The sequence below is a fragment of the Mytilus galloprovincialis genome, chromosome 8, assembly GCF_965363235.1.
Source record: "Mytilus galloprovincialis chromosome 8, xbMytGall1.hap1.1, whole genome shotgun sequence".
Classification (NCBI taxonomy): domain Eukaryota; kingdom Metazoa; phylum Mollusca; class Bivalvia; order Mytilida; family Mytilidae; genus Mytilus; species Mytilus galloprovincialis.
The window spans coordinates 3,919,471-3,933,679 of NC_134845.1; the positions used below are offsets into that span (position 1 = coordinate 3,919,471).

At 31.4% G+C, this 14,209-nt stretch overlaps 1 protein-coding gene across 1 annotated transcript in view; it reads right to left on the reverse strand.

The window, feature by feature from the left end:
- The window catches only part of LOC143084900 (glycine receptor subunit alpha-2-like), a 48,609-nt gene extending 35,009 nt beyond the window's left edge, over positions 1–13,600 (reverse strand). The window contains exon 1 of the mRNA XM_076260964.1: positions 12,878–13,600. Within this exon, the coding sequence (XP_076117079.1) occupies positions 12,878–12,969 (92 nt within the window). The 5' untranslated portion in view covers positions 12,970–13,600. The remainder of the gene's footprint in view (positions 1–12,877) is intronic.
- Positions 13,601–14,209: the final 609 nt, after the last annotated feature.

Here is a 14,209-nt window from a genome sequence, read left to right on the forward strand (position 1 = left end):
GCTTTTTTGCGTTCTTGTGAACTTTTCACTTGGAACACCTCTTTTAATGTTGTATGCCAAAAATTCATAAAAGTTTGCCATAGCCAAATTATTGTACCTTGAGGAGCTGAAGTCGATTCAGTTATCTCATAAGCACAATATAAAATAAGGAATTAATCAAAAATATTTTATAAGAAGAGACACTTACAAGGAATTCTGTTACAATGCAATACAAAATTAGTAAATCATTAAACTGGCCAATGGTCAATTCTGTTGATGATAGTAAATGATAAATATCATATACGAATAATGGAAATGTCTTTCAATTAGACAAGAACATATGACAGTACCGTGTGTAGTGATTAACTAAGAGTATTATATATTACCGATGTTGAATAAAGGCAACAGTAGTATAGGGGTGTTCAAAAGTCATAAATCGATTGAGAGAAAACAAATACAGGTTTCAAACTAAAACCGAGGGAAACACAACAACCGTAAGAGGAAAACAAATTCACAACAGGAACACTGAAGTTCAACAAATATAAACGCCAACATACATAGAATCGAACTGTTTGATAACAACTGCCATATGGCTGACTTGGTACAGAACATTTTAAGAAATAAAATATGGGTTGAATCTGGTTCAATGGCCAGCCAAAGTCTATAATCAAATAAATCAAGGTAAAAAAAAACCAGAAACTTAAGGAATTGCATGAATTTTAAAAGGAGTTGGACAGGTAAGAGTCTCCTGCCATTCATTCATCACCCGCCTTTTGATTTCACACCCAGTACTTATGTCACATTCCAGAATAGGACACAAACTGTAATGCAACAGATCTGATGACATCACTAGTATCTAATGATTTAAAATCTGTACCTAGTGAGATAACGCTGACAGTAATTTATATGTGAAAGAATGTTGCTGTCAAATAGTTTGAGCTGCGATATCACTTCTTAAAGTGATGAAATAAATAGTTCACTATCAATTGTAAACGACCTTAATATTGAATGCTAGTATACTGCAGCTAAGATACGCACCAACAGCCATAATCACTCAGTTATAATATGGAATATGACACAAGCGAATCTTCTAGATGACAAAAACATATAGGAAACGGTAGCTATATAGTTTATCGCTGTTCTAAAAAATCGACTGTGAGAAAAACAAATCCGGATTACAAACCTAAATCGTAGGTAACATACCAACTTTAAGAGGAAAAACTACGGAACAACAGAAAGACTGAACTGCTACAAAAACAAACGCTGACATGGTGCAGGACATTTTAAGAAGAAATGGGAGTTAAGATTGGTTTTATGGCTAGCCAAACCTGCCACATATATCACTGTATATGGGTATGTTAAGAAACAATAGTGTTCATTATTTCGTTGTAACCAAAAGAGAAAAGAGTATCTGTGTTATCGTCTACAAACTTTACTAAATAAGCAAAACAGCAAGAATAAAAGGACTTTTCAAACTTTTTCAGTTTTAATGTGTTCTCACAAGTTAAATTGCTGCACACATTACACCTCCTTGGAGTAATTTCAATAATCAGTGTACTTGTTTTTTTTTTATATTCATATATTTAGATGCAGACATAAGCCATCACAAGAATGTATCTGAAGCTTCAACACCATGTAAGACAGACACAAAAGTAAGTATATATAGCTCGTATGTCTTGTCGAATTGCATTTCACAAATGTTACAATTTGAATTTAAGATACACGTAGATCGTATAACGATGTGTGGGGCAAATTAAGGCAACTCGAGAAACCACAGCTTTGAAGTTATAGCACCACCAAGTTACAGTAATTAACTTCAATAGAATGTTAAACATTTACTTATGCTATTATGAATCGAACCCAAAAATAAACAAGACACGAGGGAAATATAACAGTAAATTTTATTACTTGTTGGTTAATAACGTCAGAACATTTTAAACATTTTTGTAGATAAATATAACTGAAATGTTTATACTCGTAACAATTTAGAGAAATAAATCATCGCTTTTTAAATCAATCGTTGTTTACAAATCAGAATAAATACACCATTGACATGAATCTGCGTTCTTAGTTTGTATCTATCTAATATAATTGATATGGACACCAACACCAAAATATTACACATTGGGGTCCCATTAAATAAAATCGTTTACTGGGCTCCTCTGGTGATGATTTTGTTTGTTTTATATGCTGCATTATTTGTTGACCTGTTATTAAAGATTTTATTACTCAAGGGATTTGTTTTGTGTAGTTTTGAATTGTTTATGATAAAATGGCTGATGTAATACAATTATAGGATACAGTTTCCCTTGTGAATGGAGAAAAGAACAATCCAGAAACTCGGTCTGGTAAAAAATTAATACTCTATGTTGATAATAACTCCAGAGGTTTGACCATTGTATATTACTACGTCGTAGTCTGGTACAAAATGCGTCAAAACGAAAATACGTCATGTGGATCTGAATATTTATTATGACAATTTAAAAAAAAAAGACAAAGGGAAAAAACATCAAACAAAAACTGATGTACAATCACGTTTTATCACGTAAATTGGTCATAACAGTATATTTAACCTCATCTCATTGGAAATATTTCCGTGTATACTCGCAGGACTGTTATCTCGCTATGAAAGGATAAAAAATAGGTTAACAATAAAAACGTTTCGACTGACACGAACAACATTATCTTGTCGGGACAATATTCTTCCTGTACTATAAAACTCAGTGTTGTCGATTTCTAAATGAGTTATTATGTTATTTTTTTCAATTATGTGTATTGTAATCCTGTCGTGTGATGTCATTTTGGTGCTACATTTAACATTGCCCTGAACGCGGGAGGTTCGGCTAACCACAAAACCAGGTTCAAGCAAAATGTCCTGTACCAAGTCAGGAATATGACCATTGTTATATTATAGTTCGTTTCTGTCTGTGTTACATTTTAGTGTTGTGTTTTTGTTGTGTCGTTGTTCTCTTATATTTGATGTATTTTCTTCAGTTTTAGTTTGTAACCCGGATTTGATATTTTCTCTCAATCGATTTATGAATTTCGAACAGCGGTATACAACTGGTTTTACCACCTTCTCTAACTCAATTACCTATTTTGTGTACTTAAATACCCAAATTTTAGAGTTTAGTTTTTCTGCATTGTAATCATGATTGAAAGATCTAGAGCCATGAATTTAGATTTGTTAACGTGACATGAAAAGCATCATTTCGACAAAAATTAAATTACAAAAATACTGACCTCAAAAAAAGGGAAAGTCCCTTATCAAATTGCAAACTCGAAAGCTCAAACACATCAAACGAATGGACACCAACTGTCATATTCCTGACTTGGAACAGGCATTTGTCTTATGTAAAAAATAGTGCTGGTTTTATGGCTAGCTAAACCTCTCACAGTCGCATTATATTCCAATATATTGACAACGATGCGTAAACAATACAAACAGACACAATAGGTGAAATATAAAAAAATAGGGGTACAGCAGTCAACATTGTGTTATTATATTAATCACTATAAAAACAAACAAATGTTACAAAGAACCACAAAAAAGCATACCTTAAATTGAACAACCTTATTTTGCTTTTTTTATTATATATTTTTATTTATCTATGTATCCACCCATGTATTTGACCATCTTAGATATATTGTATATGTTGGGATGGCCGTATGGTTAATACCGACTTGATCTAGTAATCTTTAGTCTTACTTATAGCATACTCACATCTATGAATTTATAACAGCACATTGGGATGTATTTTACAGAAGTAAAAAAAATAACGAAACTTTTGACGTCATTCGTGTCAGGATTATGTAATACCCCACTATAAACCTGTTATTGGACATAATTTGGTACACTTACACGGCGTATCATATTGAAGTGCAAAAGCATAAGAATTTAAAATATAAATACATCGAGCAATAAAACAGCTGGTTTGTGGGTGAATCTCGTCATAAATCATAGGAAAAATGTCGAGAACTAAAGATAACAGGAACGATTCAAAATTAGATATCAAAAGAAATGAAAAATCTTGAAAAGAAGAACCAAATCTTTAATGATGACCTTAATTATCTATCGAATGTTAAAATGTTACCTAGTGGAAATATGAATCAATCAAAGCATAAATTATGTCTTACAATTATTTAATGAAAATACTATCGCAGTGTAAAATAGACATTCTCCTGTTTACGTTCTTTGCCTAGACCTTTTTGTGTGTCATGATAAATTGATGCCTTAATATAAAGTTAGGCATAAGAGAAGAAATGCTTTTAAAATTGCAATGCATGTACTGTTTTTTATGTTCCTATTAAAGATTGGTAGATCGATTTTAATTGAGTGTCTTATATTAAAGATATGTTGTCTAGCTAATGAAACTACAACGGTAGTGCCGTGGTGCCGTTTTTTTTTTCCCGGCCTAACGCGGAAGGTGGTGGGTTCGATCGCCGGCGAGTCAAACAACAGAACATAAATTTTGAAATACCCTACAAGTCCAAGTCATGAAATTTTTACCATTGTTTGTTCAATCTAAAAATAAAAGACAGTCACTATTGTTTGTTTGTTCACACAGGATTTAGATAAAAAAGCGAATACTAAAATAAAAGTTTTAAAAGAAATAACGCTCTCGTTTAACAATACTGCTCATTTCAAGCAAAATAAAAAAAATATCATTAAGGATTGCAATATATGTGTCTTTTGATATTCACAATATTGTCAATTAAACAAATTGTTTCTTCCAATGCATAATTCTCTAATTGTTTGTCTAGTTAATGATTATATCTCTACAAAAGAATCTTATTCGTACGTTTCCATAGTTTGTATATTGACCTGGAGATAAACTCATCATAGATATCAGGATTGAAAGTTTATATTAACGCGTATTTCTTCTACAAAAGACTCATCAGTGACGCTCGAATAAAAAATTGTTAAAAAGGCAAAAATAAAGTAAGAAGTTGAAGAGCACTAAGAAACCAACCAGATGTTCCGCAGGGCGCAGCTATAAACGACCGCAGAGGTTGAACCCTGAACAGTTGGGGCAAGTATGGACACAACATTCAAGCTGGATTCAGCTCTAAATTTGGATTGTGATTAAATAGTTGACACAGCATAGGTTTCTGACACAGAATGAATGTGGTCTAATGAACTTAAAAAAAATTTTTTTTGTCTTTGAGCAATTCACTATGCTTCCTCTAAAAAAAATGTTTGAAGAAATTTTCTTTTTATTTATGAAATCTGAAATGAGAAAAATTGAACCCCCCGAATTTTTTTTCTCACATCCCCCCATTCCCGTATTCCAAAACTGATCTCAATTCAAATTTCTAATGGAGTTTGCAACAATAACTACTCATTTAAATACATCATAAAATATTAAAATGTAAAAAAAAGTGCTTGTAATCACTGAATGATAAAGATTGTTTTAATTTATTAGTTGGTAGAAAAAGTAAATATACATTGTATATTGTATAAAACAATGATTTAAGTTGATTCAATTACTATTCTGGACAAAGAAAGATAACTCCAATTTTCCAAGAATATTTGATAAAAACTGTGCAATTGATAATTTCTTGCTATTGCGCAATATTGTGCAATTAGATATTTCTTGCTATTGCGCAATACTGTGCAAATGAAGATTTGATTTCTTGCTATTGCACAATACTGTGCAATTGAAGATTTCATGCTATTGTGCAATACTGTGCAATTGAAAATTTCTTGCTATTGCACAATACTGTGCAATTGAAGATTTCATGCTATTGTGCAATACTGTGCAATTGAAAATTTCTTGCTATTGCACAATACTGTGCAATTGAAGATTTCTTGCTATTGCGCGATACTGTGCAATTGAAAATTTCTTGCTATTGCACAATACTTGATATAATAATTGTTGGACCCCGATTTGGACCAACTTGAAAACTGGGCCAATAATCTAAAATCTAAGTACATGTTTAGATTCAGCATATCAAAGAACCCTAAGAATTCATTTTTTGTTAAAATCAAGCTAAGTTTAATTTTGGACCCTTTGGACCTTAATGTAGACCCATTTGAAAACAGGACCAAAAATAATTAAGAATCTGAATACACGGTTAGATTTGGCATATCAAAGAACCCCAATAATTCATTTTTTGATGAAATCAAACAAAGCTTTATTTTGGATCCTTTTGGCCCCTAATTCGATGGGACCAAAACTCCCTTAAAAAATCCAAACCTTCCTTTTGTGGTCATAAACCTTATGTTAAAATTTCATAGATTTCTGTTCACTTATACTAAAGTTATTGTGCGAAAACCAAGAAAAATGCTTATTTGGGCCCTTTTTGGCCCCTAATTCCTAAACTGTTGGAACCAAAACAACCAAAATCAATCCCAACCTTCCTTTTATGTTCATAAACCTTGTGTTTAAATTTCATAGATTTCTATTTACTTTTACTAAACTTAGAGTGCGAAAACCAAATGTCTTCGGACGACGACGACAACGACGCCAAAGTGATACCAATATACGACCATATCGTATAAAATGCGGTCGTATAAAAATTGCTAAAAGTTTTGCCAGGTGTCGAATAAGGTTGTCGTCTAATAAATATTTATATCTCAGTTGTGAAGTAGTCTAAACGTTGGTCTGTAGTCTTTTCTTTCCCATACGGTTGCCATGTCATAGACATTTATCCCACTTACCCCCTACATGTATTTTCATGTGTATATAAAAACTAACAGTACGTAGTTCCAATGAGAGAACAGCACGATCCTACACTATCAGGCCAGTTATTAGTAATAGTTTAGCCGTATATCTCTGATTTAAATCATTGATAAACGGTCAGTAAAGCGCCGCCTTGACAGCTAACTAAGTACTTACAAACTATACTAAGATATTTTATAAGTAAGTCATAATTGAAAAATTAATGTAATCTAACTTGAACTTTCCAACAACCCGCAGAAAATAATAGAAATAAACTGACACGTTCAGACATAAGCAAAATCATCAAAAATAGCTCATTGAGTATTTTTAAATTGATGAATGTAAAATAAATAGGCGTGTGTTTGCACTTTTGCAATGATAAAGTACAACAGTTTTGAGATGTCATAATAAATTAGGATCTCAAACAGCATTAAAGCTCCCACTCAATATTCTAAATTCAAAGTGTGAAATCATATTTCTGGTGTGAAATGTAAACAAATGGTGTTTAGACAGTTATCAAAACATAATTATGGTTGGAAAAATATTTTGTCAAAATCCCAGCAATCCTACTAAGTCTTAAAGAGAACTAAAATAACAATAACAAACACAACCGCGGGAAAGATAACGGACAGTTTAAACTCATAATACACAAGGGGAGGTAGCAACGTAACAAATATATGTCAGAAGCACATGGGTGTAATGAAACTTACTTCTTCGATATGAGTCTGAATGTAAGCGATTGAAAAAATGAATTAAAGGTTTATATAGCAACTTTACCTGACCATATCGTAAAATAAGTATTTAGTCGGATCTTAACACGTACTTGTGATTTGGTTAAAACCGGTTTTGATCAAAATATACGAAGAAATGTCGAAATGTTCAGGACTTAATTAAATCCGTATTTCGGTAGGATGGTGCAAGCATACGGTTTTTATTGCGTCTTACACTTTGAGAAGCGAATAATCTTCAACTACTTTATTCAAATATTGTGTAAAAACGTTAATTTTGAACTATGAAAGTCAAGTGGCTCGAGCATTTTTCTGAGGAAGTTTTAAAAAATTGCAAAGAAATATTTTTACAAAGGGTTAGCTTTCATTAGTCTTAACTATCTATAGATTAACAACTTTTTGTTATATTTATAATTTAGAATCATCATTAAAGGCACAGATAATTATTTATATTGATGTGCCATTTGTATGCAAGAGTGACATTCCGTTGTATTATGTGCCAATTCGAAAATGTTATGCGAGTATTCTCTCCCCTTAACAGGTTCATTATTTTATAATTAAGTTAAGGTTTCTGATATAATTTGGAATAATTACAAAATGTATCAATTCAATATATTTCAGTTTTTATCATTGGTATATCAAAAAAATAACTTCGATATTTTTTTGGTAGGGGTGTGCCATTTTTGCCACAAAAAACGTACCCATTTTAATATAACATTCACTGAAATTCAGTACCTATAGTTATATAAATATTTAAGAAAGAATGACCTATACTTATATACAATATTTAAAATATGACCTCGAAACGTTATTGAAGATCAAATCAGGAGACAAATTTCCGGGGTTCATTTGGGAACTTATTTGAAAGGTGAACTTTCAAATGAACTGATTTAATATAATATAATAATTGACCATTAATAATGTAAGATTCTCAATAGCATATTTATATATGATATGCAGATCCAGGAACATATATGTTAAATATACTGAAATCCCAGGTAGATCATACCCCAAATCAATATACATTTATCAAACGTAAATGCATTTTAATATAGGATGTCATTAAAAAGGAGGGTCATTCTTATATAAAATCTCGCAAAAATTATGACCCATATTTTTGGCACATCCCCGTATACCCAATAATAGGAAGTTACCCCCCCCGTGAGAGAGGGACCAGCAAGAAATTTATAATTGTCGCGTATAGTATTCAACGTTAAAACAATGTTCCACTATAAACGAATGTTACTTTATACAAATATAAGAACTTTGTTAGCTAAATCTACAAATTTTATTAGATATTATGATTTTTTATTGCAATAGATTAATATGCTAGTTTATATTCTTATTATATTAATGGAAATAGCAATATAACTTTTCTCAAAACAAGTTGCTAAAATCGCTTTATTACTGCTATCACATACAAATAGTTAAAATGTACTTATTATAGACACTAGCACTATTTCAGCTCTTTTAATCACTCACCAATACTATAGATAAGATAAGAATGTCCCAGTAACTCAACTGTAAACATGTGAGAAATATATTTAAATAAGTCGTCATCGGGGTTCCTTACGACCAATGTTTCAAGTTCAAAACCTACAAATAAACAATCCCTAGCTTAGAAATTTATGAGTCTCATACAAGAAGTCAATATTTAACAGGCTGTCAAAGATATACGAAGGCAAACAAACAAACGCATTTATTCTAAAAACTTATTTTTGAAAAGACAGTAAACAATGATCTCATAAAACATTGTGTAGAAATGAAGTTATTTGATGATCAATCTGTTATAGCTGTATTTGTTTATAGAAGTTGTTTAAAATAACGAAACAGGCGTAACCGATTAAATGTACCCAAAATAACCTGTAGTTTGTAAATAACAGGTAAAAATCCTCTTCTCGTTATAAACTTAACACAATACTTAACACAATTAAAAGAAAATCTTTATTAAACGGTTGCCAAGAAAAATATGACCCATTTAGATTCATCAGGCATTACAGAAGCTTAGGCGTCATATAGTGTAAAACAGACCACGAAAGTAACAGAGAACTATACACATTTTCTCAAGCAAATATTGCTCACGCGAATTTCACATGAAGCTCACGTGAATTTCAACTCGACACAATAACATGGCACTCACGTGCAATTTTCATGAGAATTTCACGTGATTTGAAATTGTCATGAATCTCACGTTCTTTTTTTTACGTGAATTTCACACAAACGTGGTATTTTTCAGGATTTTAATTGAATTTAAAATTTATATATTATTTCAATAACATTTTTTTTTTTAGATTTACATGAATATATAGTGAACAAATATTAATAGGATTTTTAAGTGAAATTCGCGTGAGTTTGACATAAGATTCAAGTGAAATTGTTAAGTTTAGGACCTGTAATGAAATCTAAATTAATAGACCTTTTCAAAGTCACACTTTTGTTATTCTTCTAGTACCCTTTGTTTAGTGATTTCTAAGCCAATTCACATTTTAAAATGCTTCAATTCAGAGCTGAAGACAGCTTAGATCACAAATCATGCAAATGTGCAGACTCATGTTTAGCAGTTTGTTTTCTTTAACGAAGGCAGAAAGATAAACACGATGTTCCTGGATCCTATTGATCTGGTTATGTTAAAAAGACCTTTGAAATGCATTTAATTTTAAACGCCTCATATATTGTGTTACTACAAATAACAAAACTGCAAGTTTTCATTTAGAAATAATTACATTTTACATATTTTTTGCCATTACTTAAATACTATTCATTAGTTACTATAGGTGCAGTAAGCTGGTAATGTTGGCAGCCACATGGAATTATATAGATTTAAATGGTGTAAGAGGATTCCAACAATGACATACTACTAATTGTTACAAAGGAACAACACGTGGTAAAGATATTAAAATAATAATATATAATTGGCTTCGTTTACAACATTCATTATTTCTAAAACGCACCCATTCAGCGCTCAGGTGAAGATCAGTGTTTGATAGCAGATTTGCAACACCTTTTTGCCAATGCAAACACATTCCTGCTATTAATTTCTACTTGTGTTGAATTTTTTTGTCGGTTATGTTATGTCTTACAAAAGGAAAAAGCGCATGGCATCTATAATCCTATGGTAATAAGGACACCGTGACATCGTAAAGACATACTTCAGTATGCTGTTTGTCTCTGCAATGACATCCACAGGCATATAGGTTAATTGAACAAACAACTGTCTACATGTGTCTTATTTGTAGGGTGAATATACAATATAAGAATAAGATGGGGTATGATTGACAACGGGACAACTCACCACAACAGAAGTAAGAACTATAGGTAACCGTATGAACGTCAACAATTAGCAAAACACATTCCGCATATTCAGCTATAAACGGCAAAGAATTGACAAATTCAAAATACGTTAATTGAGAAAATAAAGGGCCTGAGAGATGTACAAAACAATGAACAAAAACAATTTAGATATACAGCAACAAACGACAACCACTGAATTACAGGCTTCTCACTTTGGATAGACACATACGGAATGTGGATGGGTTAAACTAGTTTGTTGGCGCCAAATCCTCCACTCTTAGATTGCGGTGCTTCAGTACAACATTACAATAAAATATAACAGTCAGTTGAAAAATACTTTTTAGCATTTGCTCCACTTGATTGTCAGATTCTAAAAAGAAAAACAAAATGGCGATGCTGAACAAAAAGTTGCCATTCAAAATTAGAAAACAGAAGAACAGAAAAACTATATCCTTTTCAAAAGACAGCATCCGTGACAATTATAATTTTGCTACATGCCTTATTCATTGGTATAGTTATAATAAGCATTTGTCGGTAAACTCTGCTTTAATGGTCTTTGCTTGCCAGTCATCCGATGATCGTAAATTTAAATCATGATAGGTAAACACTAAAGTAGTGGTCGTAACCAACACATCTTGAACTCTACACAATACAATTGTTCGAATGTTCTGAATTTCTAATGGTGCAGTAAACGCTTCATATTTTTTAAATCATAAACGATTTTATTAATATAATCAGAGACATATATAATTGTATTATATGTCTCTGATATAACATAAGTTTAAGCATTACCCAGAAGTTTTATTGTTTTTCAGAACTATTTATTTCCCTAGATTATCATAACGTATTTGAACCAGTTGGAGTCTACACATTAGAAGCGCTTTTATGACCATATCACTGGGTTTTACCTGAAACCAGATCTCGCACAGAGAGGATAATATAACATTTGAGATAATTTTAATATGTTTTCAAATATTTTGTGCAGTTAAATGTCGTTCCTTTAAAATATGTTATCTTAGTGTTCGTGTAGTCCTATATCATCAGCTTTCTTAGGTTCATAAAAAACACCATTGAAAGCAAACGATATGAACCTACCATTACCTACCCTTATTTTTATAATAGGACTTAGTATTAGTGTATTTTAAAATCGTCCTCTTATTTCATTATTTTTTCAATATTGTTATTTTCGGATTGTATTTTCATTACATACTTGTGACACTCACAAGTTGCAAAACTTTATCGTCATTATTTTTTTCATTTCCTGAATACGCATGGTTTCGATAAACGTATAGTTACAATATTATATTTTTAATAAATTAGTTTAATAAGAATCTTTGACATGATATTTGAAGCATACACATATATTACGAATATGTGAATATAAAAAGATAGTATTAAATTTTGACGAAATGAACTCTCTGTTACATTTGTAAACAAACAATTCGTAGCTTTCTCCTTTCGAAGACATATCGCACAAGGTATCTTCAGCATTAATATTCCTAAAGCTCATTAGATATACATATAAAATAAATTTTTTGGATTTGTATTTTTTTCTTCAGCCGGTGGGCGTCTTTTTATACTTATATAAAACCCATGATAAACAACTGGTGCATATAAACGAATTTCTACAATGGGACTGTATGTGTAGGTTTGTGTAATTAGAATTGATGGTCAACAACAAGACTTACATACAGCATGAAAGCCCGGGGCGAAATCTTTGTCTCAACCATTCTAGAAATGTAGAATTTGAAATAACTCATTTCATGTAAACCACATACAAATGATTATTAATGGGCTAAAATATATCTTCAAGTAATAATAAATACAGTCCGTACCAGAACTATAGATATTGAGTGACCACTAGTAATATTAGCAGTCTTTTATTTTCAAACCGCTCATCGCTTTGTCATATATGACGAGTAATCGACTTTAAAGGTCTAAGCGCTTGCAACAGAACATAATTCAATATTACAATATCTAAAAACGTTTGAGATTTAATTGCTATAAATTATTTCCCTAAAGATTGGTTGTGTTTACATCACACATGCTTTGGAGTAATAAACGTAAGACGTGTTATCTGATGAGAACAATATGACAGGGAAATCATTTTAGTAACGTTTTCTAAATCATCTATGATTAAACGAAACAAAATAAAAGGTACCCATATCACAACATTGAATGAAACAAAAGGAATGAAAGAAGAAAAACACTTACTTGGCAATATTTTCCCCTTCTGTCTCGCTCGGGAAACATATAAAGGTGACAACAAGTCCAAGCACGAGAAATCTGTGGTTCTTTCGTGTCATTCTTATGTTAACTGGCGGAAGTTAGTAGAAACTTCCATGTTTAATTCAATGTAAGCATTTGATATTATCTTCAAGCAAATTCGCCTGCCAATTTATTCTCCAAAGAGTTAGTATAGAGATACTGATAAAATATCGAGCGATGTATACAGCAGACGAGAATCTCTCGGCAGACGATCATCCGTTATGTGATCAACACTACTATTATCACTCTAACATGTGTTTCAAAAATATTTAAATTCAAAAAGTTTCACTTTGCTCTGAAAGAAACTTTTTCCCCGACTTTTCACAAGAAGTCTCGAGTCTTTGTCACGTGATATTAAGCCTCATCCACCATTTTGAAATTGGACGTCATTACTACAGGTTACGTGAAATATCAATAAACTATTATTCGCATTCTGTAATTTTATCACTTATTACCCAATAGATTTAAAATTACAGAATTCATCATGTTAATTTAATGTGCCAAATCGACGTCTTCTTGATTCAATTGTAATTTTATATACGAATTAAGCGTAACGTCTTCTTGACACTAGAAGACTTTGATAAATTCACGGCTGTTCTGTTACTACTGAAGAGGTTATAAATTCAATCAGATGCAATGACCTCTATCAGTTTTGTTTAAACTAATCATAAGCGTGTTTCGTCATTAGCTAATGTTTTCATGTGTAAAATCACAACTTCTTACAAAGTAGCGCTTGATTAAATCTAATACTTTCTCCTCCTTCGATAACGTAAAAACCAATCTAATTGTTTATCGCCATTGTGTTTTCTTGGCTTATAATGGAACCACTTTAGAACTTGAACAAATAAAAAAAAGTATTGTGTTAAGAACAAACTTTTTACCGAATTAAACATTTAGACTCGGTTGGTTAGCTGTATTATTGGCAATCAAATCACATCTCCATATTTTTTATTTTGGCAATTATCATGAATTTGTGAAGCTTTGTTATATTAATGCACATACTAATTATTAAAAAAAGAATGAAAATTTCGATATGAACACCTGAATAAAATAACATCTGTTTAAACATCTATCGTTTATATCCAGCAGCTAATACACAACTTTAACAAAAAGATGTCAGAAGCACAGTTGTGTTCCTTGATTGCTATTCCAATGGGTACTTATTGTTTACCTGTGTTACATTTATATCCGTCTTGATCTTGTACGAATAATAAATGCATGAAGCATTATTAATTTAATATATCAATTTCAAGATAAGACGAATTAGTAGTCAACAAA